Below are 14,537 nucleotides of genomic sequence, written 5' to 3'. Positions count from 1 at the left end.
TTTGTAGAGCGATTGCCCTGCAAAACCTCTGCAGCCAACCTCGATGGGCATACACCTTGCCTTCCAGCCCTGCTTGCAGTAGTCTATGACCAGCTCTTCATATTTGGAATGCTAATGCATAAATGAAGTGCTAATCCAGCATGTTCTGAATTTATTTCCAATTTCTAATCAAACCAAGATATGCTGATAGAAACAATATGTGAGCTTCTGTCCTCCCTGGGCCCTTGTGGGACCAGGTTGCGTTGTACTGTCTCCAACAGTAGAATAATCTGAAATCTGGCCTTGTTTTCGAGGACTGGCCACTTGGTCAGGAACTGGCACAAACAGGACTGTAGACAAGGAAATATTAATAGTGGCAGATTAAGGGAAGGAGAGAAAATTGGCAAGGAAAACAATACTATATTATCAAATACGCATGCACTTATTTTTTGTTTGTTTTCATAGCACATACCCAGAATAATAGATCTTTTCTCCATTTACCTTGCTTTTGCTTACTGGAGTCCTCTAATGGCTGCACAGGCTGGGGCCAGTGAACTTTAGTTGCATGTATTCGATATTTGCAGCTACAGTGTAATTATTTGTCATCTTAATGCTATCTTCATTCAATGGGTTTAACCACTAATCTAAAATACACTTTTAGAAGCTTAGTATTTATTACCAACAGCTAAAGGATTGGTGTTGGGAAGGAAAGTTGATGATATTGTGGATAGCAAGGCAGGTTATCAAAGACTACAGTAGGATATAGATCAGATGGAAAGTTAGGCGGAGCACTGGCAATTGGAATTTAATTTTGATGTGCAAGATGAATCAATTTTGGGAAGTTCAAGAGTGGTAGGATAAATAGTAGGGCATTAAGGAATGTTGATAAACCTCTAGGTTTAAGTTCATAGCTCCCTGAAAGTAGGAGTACAGGTAGATAGGGCCATAAAGAACCAATAACAAATGCTTGCCTTCATAGGTTGAGGCACAGAATATAAAAGATGGGACATAAGATTGCAGCTTTATTAATTACTAGTTAGACCGCATTTGGTTTAATGCACAGTTTTAGTCAACACAGTACAGGAAAGACGTGGTTGCACTGGATAGAGATCAAATACATTTTTTTTTCTCAGAATTCCTTTTGATAACTTTCCCACCATCAATCATCATCATCGAAACGAGTATGACTGTCCTCTCATGGAGGACGCTTGTGCGTGACTTTGTTTAACGGTGGTGAGACTGGTGCACTGACAGCCACCACACGGTTCTTGACAGACCTGGGTCAGAATCCAGTGGCATGGAATCCAAGACGACTTTGGACCCTTTTCTGCTGCAGCCTTCATCCACCTTCCCAGCCGTTGTGACACTCCACTAAAGTCAGCATCATCCTCTTCCTGTTCCACCGTTGAGGTCTTGGTCTCCATCAATATACGATTATGGTGGACTGAAGGGCTCATTTCCATATGACTGTATGATTCACACCGATAGTCTGGGCTCCGAGATGGGGTTTTTTCTTGACATTGCTATGGGAATTTTCAGTGTTGTTCATATTGATGTTCTGTTCAACTGCTCATCACTTCAATCAGATGAATGGAGTTGGAATTTCTCAGTTGGACAGGATCAAAAATGCCTTAAAATCTTTAAAAAGTAATACATTTCTGGCTGTTTATTGTTTGACTAATGTTCTGGACATATTATTGAAGTTATTATGAAGAAATGTTGCAAATAAATTTGAGCTCAGACTCGTTGTGAATATGGCTCCATGTTCCTTTGTTATCATGTTTGTTATGCACTTGGCAAAAGCCACCAGTGGTTCAGAGAGAGGAAGTAGAAATCTAGCCCTCACAAACCATTAAGGGATAACTAACTTATCTGATGAGGAACAGGAGCCACAGGACCCTTCAACATAGCAACAGGACCCTTTGAGTCTGTGATCAGTATCTGCTTTTGCTCTATACTATTAATTTAGTGAACCAAAATCTTCCACGGTCAGATTGAAAAATAAAATGGGCCTAGGCAGTTTTTTTAAATGCAGGTGGGTTCCATCACTCTCTGTGTTTTAAAATCTGTCCTAAATTGACCACTGGAAGAATTGGCTCAAGCTTTAGACCTTATCCCTTAATCAAATACTCCCAGGCAGCAGAATTTATTCCTTCCAGTGAATAGCTAAACTCAAGTTACCCTTCAGTATTCTAAATTTCAGAAAATTCAACCGTAGTTTTTCAAATTCCTCCTTGTAATGTAACTTAAACCCAGGTATCAGTCTGATAAATCTGCATTCCAAACATCCTTCCTTCATTGTGGCAAAACCAGTGCTTTGTGTAGCTAGAGCATAAACTCTACTTTATTTTCTTCACCTTCCCAGGTGATTTTGTCCGAGTGTTCATTATTATTCGCGTTATTATTCACGTTATTCGTTGCTATCATGTTACCTCACATTTTCTACTTTCTTGTTTTGCAGGGTGAGCTGTCAAGTGAGGGCCAGCATCCCGTGAAAGTTTTCGATTTCCTCACACAGACTAAAAAGGAGTACCCCTTGGATTATTCTATACTGCAGCAAACTCAGCTGAGAGGGCATGGAGGAGCTGACTATTATCTGATGGACAGCTTTATACAAGCCATTGCTGTAAGTAACTTTATAATTATTAAAGATCCTTTGCTTTTTCTCCTTATATTGAATTCTACATCGCTACCCTCTCTGAAGGTTTGTATGATTATTGCAATGGTTATTATCAAGTGTTCGCTTCATTCATTGAATTGAAATTGTTTTTAGGATATAATTTGTGAACGTCGATTGAGTTTGGCAATCCATCACATAACTGAGCAGTGCTGCAGTGTTGGAGATGCTGAGCATTGGATGATACTTGAACTGAGACCTATTCTGGTGGTTGTGAAGAAGAACACGGAGTTTCCCTGGCGAACATTCCTTAACTAACAGCAGCAAAACAAGCCATTCAAATTGTTTGAGATTTTGTTCTGCACAAAACGTAACTTGCCTTTGCTTGTGTGGCAATTTTGACTTTAAATTAATCATCAGGGCAGTGTTTTATCTATCACTTGTTGCCCTTCCTTCCTTTCTATCCTTTTAAACATTGCATCGGAGTCCTTAAGGTGCTGATTCGGTAAAAATTGTTTAAAAATTGTGCCTTATTTGTAGGGTGGTGTTAGTGGTCGGCTCGGACTCGGTGAGCCACAGGGCCTGTTTTGCACTGTATCTCGAAAGTCTAAGTAGAGGACATTAGGCTGCCAGTGCAGCACAACTAAATTCACGTTACCGCTCAACATGTCCAAGCATGTGGATTCCAAATAGAGATGTTACGGAACAGGAACTTGGTTTGAGCTTGATACAAATTCAAATAATATGGTAATAATTAATGAACAGTAACTGCGTACTAGTTTAGGAGCACTCCTTGCTCCTGTACTAACAGACAGGATGGGAAAATCAATTAGAGTTCAGGCTGTGGAATCAGAAAGAAACTGAGAGCAAAAGCAGAGAACAAAGGACAGGCAGCACCAATAGAGAGCAAAACAGAGGTTATGTTTCAATCCAGTGACCTTTTACCTGAACTAGGAAAGGATTGATTTCTAACTTCTAGAGTCAGAGTCATACGGCGTGGAAACAGGCCCTTTGGCCCAATTGCCGACCAACATGCCCCATCTACATTAGTTCTGTCTGCCTGCGTTTGGCCCATATTCTTCTAAACTTTTCCTATCCATGTAGCTGTCCAAATGTTTTTTAAATGTTTCCGGACTAGTGTCTTGATTTGTCTCATAATTCAGGCTTTTTTACTCCTACCTGGCTTTTCCTTCACGATAACAGGAACATGCACGCCCTGAACTCTCGTCATCACACCTTTAAAAGCATTCCACTTTCCAAACATCCCTTGCTCTCCGACAACTTACTCCAATCAACTTTAGCAAGTTCCTGTCACAAAAAGTTGGCCTTGCCCCAATTCAGAATTTTAACTTGTAGGCCCGCCCTGTCTTTATTCACAACTATTTCAAGGCTAATAAAACTGTGGTCACTGGTCCCAAAAGGTTTGCCCTGGGACATTACAGTCACTTGCCCGTCCCAATTTCCTAAGAATAGATAAAGCTTTGCCCTCTCCCTTGTCAGGCTCTCTACATGTTCGCTGAGGAAACTTTCCTGAACACTTTTTATAATTTCTATCCTGTCTAGGATCCTGGCACATTGACAGTTGCAGTCGCCATTTTGAAAGTTAAAATCCCCTACTATGACGAACCTATTAATCTTATCTGAATTAATAGACCAGAATTATTATTTTTATTGCTGCCCGATTTGCTATTTGCAGCATCCTCAAATTTCAGGTATATTTAGTTTTTTTTGTTCTCTTGGTAATTGAGTGTAACCAGCCTAGCTGAAATATGTCCCAGACTATTTATTGAAAAACAAGAGAGGCAATTGTGAAGGTTCCGATTACAATTTGTTAATCCTCTCTGGAGTGTTGGTCAATGGTGCTAATTTTGTAGTATTCTTTAAAGATAAACCAAGTAATCACAGACCAGTTAATTTAACTTGGAACCTATTCTAAGGGATAATAATAAACTTTTATGTACAAAGGCACTGATTAATGGGGAACAATCTGTGTGGATTTATTTAAGGGAGAGTCATGTCTGAATTTTTTGAGGAGGTAATAAGCGTACATGAGGGCAATGTCATTGATGTGTTTGCTGTGATTTTGACAAGGCGCCTGACAGAATTTCACACTGCAGGCACATGGTTTTATTGGAAAGTGACAAGTGCATCCAAAATTGGTTCAGTGTCAGCATATGAAGGGCAATAGTTACATAGAAACATCGAAAATAGGTGCAGGAGTAGGCCATTCGGCCCTTCGAACTGGCATCGCCATTCAATATGATCATGGCTGATCATCCAAATTCAGTACCCCGTTCCTGCTTTCTCCCCATATCCCTTGAATCCGTTAGGCCTAAGAGCTATATCTAACTCTCTCTTGAATACTTCCAGTGAATTGGCCTCCACTGCCTTCTGTGGCAGAGAATTCCACAGATTCACAACTCTCTAGGTGAAGAAGTTTTTCCTCATCTCAGTCCAAAATGGCCTACCTCTTATTCTTAAACTGGTACCCCAGGTTCTGGATTCCCCCAACATCGGGAACATTATTCCTGCATCTAGCCTGTCCAATCCCTTAAGAATTTTATATGTTTCTCCAAGATTCCCTCTCATCCTTCTAAATTTCTGTGAATATGTCCAGTCGATCCATTCTTTCATCATATGTCAGTCCTCCGTCTTCCCGGGAATTAAACTGGTGAACCTCAATAGCAAGATTGGCCTACCTCAAATTAGAAGACCAAAACTGCACACAATACTCCAGGTGAGGTCTCAACAGGGCCCTGTACTAGTGCTACTGCACTCCTTGCTCATATACTCAAATCCTCACGCTATGAAGGTCAACATGCCATTTGCTTTCTTTACTGCCTGTAACTCCTAGTTGATGGGTGTTTTGTGACTGGAAGGCTGCCACAAGGCCCAGTAGTAGGTCCTTACATTATGTAAAATATATTAATGATTTAGACTTGAATGCAAGGGGCTTGATTATGTTATTTGCAGACGATATATCTATAATAATTGGCCGTGTGGTTGACAGAGAGGAGAAATGTTTGGACTTGCAAGAAGGTATCGATGGCTTGGTTAGCTGAGCAGAAAAGTGGCAAATGACGTGTGAGTTAATGCATTTCAGTAAGTGAAATAAGACATGGGGATTTAAAAAACTGGCAAGATGTTGAGTTGTGAGGAATCATAAAGGGAGCTCTGTTCCACAGATTGTTAAAGGTAACAGGCAAGTTAATTAGGTGGTTAGGAAAGTATTTGTGTAATTTTCTATTATTAGCCTTAATTTGTAGGATAAGAACAGGGAGGTTATGCTAGAATTTGATGCAATATGTTAAGCCATGGCTTGAGGACTATGTACAGTTCTGGCCACCACACAGATAAGGACGGGATTGGAATTGGAACTGGATGAGGAATGAGGAAAGTTTGGATCAGGTGGACTGCTTTCCTTGAAATGGAGGGTGCTCTTGTCCAGTGCTTCTTAAACTATTTCAGTGTCATTCACCCTTGAGTCTTATCACTAAATTTCATTCACCCTCGACTAAATTTTCCTATTTTTTTGGTAATTTTCATCTTATTCTCCCTTGTGTATAATTTTATATATACTGGTAATTTATTTTGTCGCATGAGCAACAAACATAAATTAATTTCTTATGTTTTTTTTCCAACTTTTTGAACTAGGAGCGAAAAAAAAAAGTTTAATTACCACCATAGTTGGAAAATCATTCTATTAGAATGATTTAAAAAAAAACATTCTAACATCTAAACACTGGGCTTCAGCCCTATCATACCCTTTTGGGCTCTGATTACTGCAGTTTTTTTCTTGGAAGACTAGTTCAAAAAACCATGGAGTAAGTGATGTAATATATTAGTATCCAACTAATATAACTTTCTATTACTCTCCCCGACAAAAGCTCACAATATCACCAAATATCAACTTTGGCAGCAGCTAAATTGCTACACAAAGTAGAGTTACGGTTCAACAGTTGCCTACGGCGATCCTCCAGTGTTGCCATTTATAAATTTATGGTCCCATTAGTTCGTCTGGTGTTCCCTAAAAGGTTATATTTCAGTAAATTTGGGAAATATCCTGCTGCTTTGAAATTAGAAAACCATTGGTAGAGAGAAAAAAACATATCAAACTTCCAGCTCCACTGCCGTTAAAACCAATAAGAGCTTACTAACCACTTTATTGGCAATGCCTTTTTTAAGTATAGAACAAAATATATAAATATCTAAATAAATTAAGTAATTCACCCTTCATTCACCCCTCTAGTTTCATTCACCCCAAAATAATTTAATTCGCCCTTGGGTGAACCATTCGCCAGTTTAAGGAGCACTGCTCTAGACATATAAAGTGATGAGGAACTGAGATAGAGTAACCAGGAACGCTCTAATTTCCCTTAATAGAGGGATTAAAAAAAAACAAGGTCATATTTTTAAAGTAATTGGTAGAAGGATTAGAAATAATCTGAGGAAATTCTGTTTCATCCCTTGGGTCATAGTGATCTGAAGTTCATTGTCCAAAGAAAAGAGAGAACCCTTTACTACTTTTAAAAAGCACACATGCCTACTCGATGAGCTGTGACCTGCAGCCAAGTCATTCGAGTTTATCGTCATATGCACAAGGACGATGAGGTAGAGGTAAAATGAAAAATCTTGCTTGCAGCAGCATTACAGGTACATGCACTCAGACAAACACAAAAACGAATTATAGATATATTAGACAAAATTTCTAAAAGAAAGAAAACTGCAAAAAAAACTACACATGAGTGTAAAACGCAATTAGAAAAATAGGCAAGTTCATGGTAGTGTATGAGGTGTTCCATTTCCAAGGTGGGATTAGTGTTAGTGTTTTACAGGTTGGTTCAATAATCTGATAGTTATAATAAAGTATATGTTCCTGAACCCGGTGGTGTGGGAATTCAGACTTCAAACCTCATGGTAGCAGTGAGAAGATGGTATCGACTGGAGGGTAAGGGGATCCTTGGTAGATGCCAACTTTGAGGCAGCACCTCATAGATGATTTCAATGGAGGGGAAGGCTGTGTCTTTGATGGACTGTGCTGAGTCCACCAGTCTCTGCACCTTCTTGAGTAATTGTGTGTGGGGATTGCCATACCAGGCCACAACCAATCAGTCAGGATACTTTCCACAGTACTTCTGTAGATGTTTGTTAGAGTATTCTGAAATGTGCTAAATCCCTTTCCGAGTGGACACCGGAAAGCTCCCTCCTCAACTCTCCGGTCTTCGGGGATTCCAAGAAAGTAGAGTTACCAGCTTGCTATCTTCATGATTACACATGGAACTAGTGTACGGGTGATCATGGGTCAGCATGGACTTGGTGGGCCGAAGGGCCTGTTTTCTCAATGTATCTCTAAACTTTAACATAGCATAATTCTCACCTCTGTTCCCAGCTTGATAACCTTGCAAATCACCTCTCTAACCGCGCATAAACCAACTAGGCCATCCCCTTGTTTAATATGCCTCTGTAGTTCCCTTTCTGTTTGTGTGCAATAGTGTCTTGCTTTCTCTTTTGAAATTACTCAGTGATCAGATGCGGGTGAGTAAAACTCCATTTTACCAAAATACAGGTTTTACAGAATACATTACCTTGCTGTAAGGCTGCACTGCCCCCCTGTGGTTTCTCGACATCACTACATGTGCTCATTCCCCCATGCACCATGCAGAATATAATTTTAGTGCCATTTTAATTTCAGTTTGGACGTCCAAAATGTGTATATCTGGACTGTACAGCTGGCTTGATAGCTTCCCCTAACCATGATACTTTCCATGTGCCCTGCCTAGTGAAGGCAAACATTATTTATTTGTATCCCATTAATACTTCCCATGATAATGAATGGATCCAGTGCCAACACATTAGCTGTTATCAGATCTTCTTTAAATGGAAGCAACAATGCATGAGTCATGGGCCAGTCAGCCAAACATTGGTGATAGTCAAATAAGAAAAGAAAATTCTAGAACATAGAACATTACAGCACAGAACGGGCCCTTCCGCCCACAATGTTTGTGTTGAACATGATGCCTAGCTGAACTGATCTCATCTGCTTGCAGATGATCCATAACCTGCTATTTTCTGCATTTCCATGTGCCTATCTAAAAACCTACAAAATGCCACTATTGTATCTGCCTCCTCCACCACTCCTGGTAATGCATTCCAGGCCCCCACCACACTCTGTGTAGAGAAAAAACAAAACAAAAAAACACTTGACCCACACATGGCCATTAAACTTTCCCCCTCTCACCTTGTTGCTATGCCCTCTAGAGTTGGTCATTTCCATCCTGAAAACAAGCGTCTGACTGTACCTTATCCATGCCTCTCATAATTTTATATATTCTTCAATTCTATCAATTCTTCCCTCAACCTCTGACACTCCTTAGAATACAATCCAAATCTGGATGAAAACTAGCCTCTCTTACAGGAGAAGTATGTGATAAGACATTTGAGGAGGCCATCAAGGTAAAGAAATGCAAAATAAATGGTAGTGAACCAGGTTGGTTCTTCAATGGTTCTTTATTGTCACGTATGCACAGTACAGTGGAATTCCTTTGCACAACCACAAATGGACAGTCGTCACAATGTTGCCGTTGTTTAAAATTTAAAAAAACCCAGAAAACACAACCAGTCCAAACGCCTGTCCACATGTTGGAAGTCCTGGAGCGCTCCCGATCCAGGAAGCCTGCAGGCCCGAGACTCGACGTCCCTCTCCTCTGCCGACCACCCCTGTGTCCCAAGGAGCGCCTCCTGTAACCGACCTTGAAGGCGCTAGAGATAATACCCTGGTCGCTCTCCTACCGGTCCACACCTCACATCCATCGTTTCTAGCGGCTCCTGCCTCGACTCTCCTGTCTTCGGGGGTTCCAAGCTTCCCCCGCATACGACCGTTGGGACTTTGGTATCGTCGGCCACTGAGTCCGTCCTTGTTCCTTGTTCTCGGTGGTCCTTGTCTGTCCGACCTCATTCTCGGCATCATTACGACCTACAGGCTTGTTCTTGTTCGTGGCGACCACAGGGATAAAAGGTGGATCCTGGGGGGTATTATCAAAGGGAAAGGGGTGAGAATTATACAGTTGAGGGAGAGAAAGGGAAGCTCATGCCCTCTAACCTCATCTACCGCATCCGATGTTGTTGATGTGGCCTCCTTTTTCTCAGCGAGACCAAGCATAGACCTGGTGCACCGTCTGCCAAGGCCTATTGGATCTCTCAGTTGCTAATCATTTTAACTCTCTTTCCAATTGCCATACTGATCTTTCTGTACTGGGCCTCCTCCAATGCCAGAATGAGGCCACATGCAAATTGAAGGAACAGTCATATTCATATTCCGCTTGGGGAGTTTACAATGTAATAGTATGAACACTGGTTTCTCCAAATTTAGGTAATTAAACTAATCCCCCCAACTGCCCTTTTCCCTCCATCCCCCACTTCTTTCTTTCCCCCTATCTCCTCTTCCCTGTGCCCCACCTGGACTTACACCCATTTCTTCCCCCCCCCCCCCACTCCCCTCCCCTCCCCCCCTCCACCTACATTCCTTCATCTGGCATCACAATTTACAACTCTGCTATCCTTATCTCACAATTTTTGTTTTGTCTTCTCTGGTCTTTATCTAACCATTTGCCTATCAACCCCCCCCCCCCCCCAACCTGTATATAACCTGCCAGGCTTTAGCCTGCCCAACCTCTCTTCCAGCCTTCTCTCATCCCTATCAGTCTGAAGAAGGGTCCTGATCCATAACGTCGCAAATCAATATTCTCCAAAGAATTCTCCAAACCATTTACGGTTCTCTATTCTTCTGACATTGCCTGGACCAGAGAAGAAAAGATCAGCAAGGAGGGAGTTAATAAAAGTGTTGAAGATTTGGAAACTCAAAGAAGTCATTAACCAGAGATATAGATCTTTTGCAAATATGTAGAACGATTAAAGTGGAAATAAGCACCTTTTCTTCACTATCTAGGAATAAACACTCGAAAGTTTGGTGGGATTGGAAACTTTGCACATTTAAAACAGGGTTAGATAAGCACTCAATGTGCCATGGCTGAAAACTGAGAGCTGTAAAGGGGTATCAGATGGACTCACATGGTCCCAGCTATGCCTGCATTTTTGTCGGTTACATCGGTTATATCCTGCATCCGCGCAGAAATCATGGACATTATTAACTTATCACCATTAACTCCCTGAAATTCACCTGGACTATCTTGAACACCTCTCTCCCCTTTCTCTATCACTCTGTCTTCATTAAAGGAGACAGATTATCAACGGATGGTCGAATACAAATCTATCAACTCCCATAGTTATCTGGACTACACTTCTTCCTACCCTGCTTTCCACTCGTCTCTCACTCGCATCTTTCTCTTTTTCATCCCAATGCCTTACTATTCCCTATTTGCTTTCTCTACTATTCCCTATTTGCTTTCTCTACCTTCACCCTTTTTTCCCCCACTACCTTTCTCTCCTCATTCTCTTCACCTGCCTTTCTTTTTTGCACCACTCCCTTTCTCTCTGCCATGCTATCTCCCCATTCACTTACTCTCCTACCACTTCCCTTCACTCGAACCACTTTCTTTTTCTCGCCCAATTTCCTTTTTTATCACCGCAATTTTATTTCTCCCCCACCCATTTCTCTCTGCCCACCACCTTTCCCTCTGCCCACTATTTTCTGCACTTGCCATTCCCTTTTCCAACAAAAAATATTTCCTATTCATTTCCATTCCCTCCCCTGCTCCCTTTCTGTAAACTCTACTCCCTTTCTTTCACAACCTCCTGCCCTCTCCCCACTTCATTTTTCCCCACTTACCTTCTCTCACTTACTTGATCTCTTTCCCACTTTATATTTCCCCCTCACTCATCTCTCTTCCCTCCCCCCCCCCCCCACATTCTCTCTTTCTCCCTTGCACTCTCCCACCCCCACCCTCTCACTCTCTCTAATACAATATGACTGAAGATTGCCCCACCAGAGTTTTCGTCTGTGCGAATTCTCATTTTTGTTTTTGTTCTGCAGGAGAATAATCCATCACTGATCATGACTGGTCCTGAAGAAACCCTGGCCAGCCACCTGCTGGTGTTTGATGCCGAGCGTGCACGAAGGGAAAGTCGCATCATCTACTGTAATCGGACAGAATGATAATAGCTGCAAGCACCTCAACATGTGGGAGAAATTTGAGGAGTTTTCAGGATTTATATCTTTCACTATATTCCAGGTGTACATTGCCTTTCAGTTGCAGTAGGGAGTAAACCAGGTTTGGTATGAGCTCTAATCTTTAACTTCATTTCCCCAATACTTAATTTTAAAACCTACTACTTTTGATTAGGCAATGGAATTGAATCAGATATTAAGATATTTGTGTATATTTATATTAATGGAAAAAGATGGTTTGTGGATATCAGTGAACATTAGACCAAGATGTAAGTTCTAATTAGTAGCATCATTGATTGGGGGTGAATTCAATTGCCTGATTTATATTGAGAAATTAAAACAAAAAGATAGGTCAATGTAAGACAATGCAATAAATGGTAAATGTAACTGCGACAGGGAGTAAATTAATCATTTGGGAAATAGAGTAAATAATCAGGAAACTCATTCATTCTTATTTGCCTCTGACTGAATCTGGTTAAAATGACATCTGTCTGAAAACAACATTAAAAGAGAGAGGACGGGTTTATGTCATTGACATTAAATAGGTTTGAATAGTATAATTAGTGCTGTAACTGGATCCTGACCTGAAGCAGGGCAATGAACAACAATTCTAGGAAAATTATTTACTGCAAATTATTTTTATTTTCACAAAGTATTTTCATATGTTGTATGGCCAGATTAATATTAAATGTGAAGGATTAGAACTGTCCAGTACTGCTTTAAAGTGGAAATGTAAAGGAAATGTGCACCGAGGACTACTGTAACTCGGAGTAGCATTGGTGAGAAAGGGCAATGAAACTTTCCAGGAATCTTTATGGAGTGTATCAGTCAGTCTACATCATCAGCAAAGTGACAGATAGTGACAACAACAGTTACTTCTAACTGCATATAGTCCACATTAACCAGATAACTGATGCCCACTCTGTGTTCCACCAGGACCACTCGCTGAGCTTCAGAGGTGAAGCAAAGTGACTGCTGTAGATATCAAAGCAGCATTTGACTGATTGTGGCATCAGGAGGCCTGGTAAACCTGAAGTCATTGGGCATCCAGAGGAAAATATTCCAGTCCTTGGAATCATAACTCACATAGTGTGGTGCAGAGGTCAATTATCACAGCCCCCAAGACATCCAGCAGGAGTTTCCCTGGGCTTTGCCTAGGACCTACCTCATAAGATTGGAACTGAGGATGTTTGCTGCTGATTGTTCAATATATTTGCAGTTTCTCAGGGAATGAAACAATCTATGCCTGGACTTAGTAAGACTGCGATAACATTCTGACTGCGATAGTAAGATTCCATTGTGTTACAGCAAAGGGTGTTAGTCTCTGGAATAACAGCCATGATGAGCTGAAAAAATGTAAGACTCTATTCAAACTAAAAACACTCTTCAGAAACAAAAGATTGAATGGTTATGAGCTGGACCAATGATTTTCTTTTCTGTTTGGTTATTTCTTGTTTGTGGACTGGTCAACAGATTTTGGGTCCATTTGTTCCCATTATTCTGTTTTTCCATGAAAATGTATAGAAAATAAGAGGGGGTAGGACCAGAAAAGTTTTCGAACTTCTTCTTACCCCTTTTGAACATGAACGATATTATTTGTATTATTTGAGTTACTTATTTGTTTGTTTTCCTTTGTGTTTTATTTTCTCTTTTATTGCTTACAAGTTTATTTGTGTTTGTATTTTTTAACATGTTCAATAAATTAATAAAGTAAAGTAAAAGTAAGACTGCGATAACAGCTGATAAATGGCAAGTTACATTTGTGCTACAAAGGTGTCAGACAATGATCATGTTCAAGTTGGAAGGCTGATCATCTACGTTTGGCAGTCAATGGCAATACCGTTGCCAAAAGCTCAACATACTGTGGTGATGAGCAGGTCAGAGCCTCGGTATCCTATACATGTGACTAGCTTCCTGACACTCGAGGCCTTTCCACAAGGCACTCAGTGAGATGGAATATTTTCAACTAGGTTAGATGAGTGCAATTCCAATAACATTAGGAAGTTTGACAGCATCCAAGATAGCAGCTTGCTTGACTGATACCCCAATCGCCATACTATATATGTATTCCCTTCATCAGTGGCTCATAGTGAGTGCACTATGTATCATCAATGACGTTTTCACCAAGATTGAGTTGGGCTCCAGGCACAGAGGAATATCATCGCCTGAATTTTCCAACAAATTGCACACCATTCTGGGAAATATATTGGTGTCCTCTCATCATTACTTCTAAGTCTTGGAAAAGCCCGTGTTTCAGCATTGTGGAAGTATCTTCAACAGAGGATGGCAGTAAGATGGTTCCCCTCAAGGGCAATTATGGATGGCAGTAAATGATAACATTGCTGGCAAAGCAGAGATCGTTTTTATAAATCTAGTTCTAGACTGAACTGAATTCTTAATCTCAACCCAGGTAAGAATTGAGGTACTCCATCCAATGGAAATCAGGTCAGCTTTCTATTTATGGCAACATCTTGCTAAAAAATATCATAGTGCTGATAACCATGGTACATAGAACATAGAACAATACAGCATAGGAAAGGGCCCTTCGACCCACGATGTCAGTGCCGAACATGATGCCAAGTGAACATGATTTCATCTGCCTGTACATAATCTATAGCCATCTATTCCCTGCACTTGCAACTGCCGATCCAAAAGCCTTTCAAATGCCACAATGGTATCTGCCTCCACAACCACCCCTGGCTGTGCGCTCCAAGCTCCCACCACTCTCTGGGTAAAAAATACTTGCCCCGCACATCTCCATTAAACATTTCTGTGTTTTCTGTCTGGAGAAGGGTCTCGACCCGAAACATCACCCAT

General features: G+C 40.9%; 1 protein-coding gene across 3 annotated transcripts in view; it reads left to right on the top strand.

The window, feature by feature from the left end:
• The window catches only part of LOC116990479, a 128,217-nt gene that overhangs the window by 98,382 nt on the left and 15,298 nt on the right, over nucleotides 1–14,537 (top strand). For 2 of the 3 annotated variants that reach the window (XM_033048199.1, XM_033048198.1), the window contains 2 exons: nucleotides 2,441–2,605; nucleotides 11,586–12,990. In XM_033048199.1, the coding sequence (XP_032904090.1) occupies nucleotides 2,441–2,605; nucleotides 11,586–11,708 (288 nt within the window). In that variant the 3' untranslated portion in view covers nucleotides 11,709–12,990. Of the gene's footprint in view, nucleotides 1–2,440; nucleotides 2,606–11,585; nucleotides 12,991–14,537 lie in introns of those variants that run through there. The other variant, XR_004416555.1, reaches the window with a different exon arrangement.

This window comes from Amblyraja radiata, chromosome 31 (genome assembly GCF_010909765.2).
Source record: "Amblyraja radiata isolate CabotCenter1 chromosome 31, sAmbRad1.1.pri, whole genome shotgun sequence".
Lineage (NCBI taxonomy): Eukaryota > Metazoa > Chordata > Chondrichthyes > Rajiformes > Rajidae > Amblyraja > Amblyraja radiata.
The sequence above is the reverse complement of the archived record's forward strand: the minus strand, read 5'-3'. Positions and strand labels throughout refer to the sequence as shown.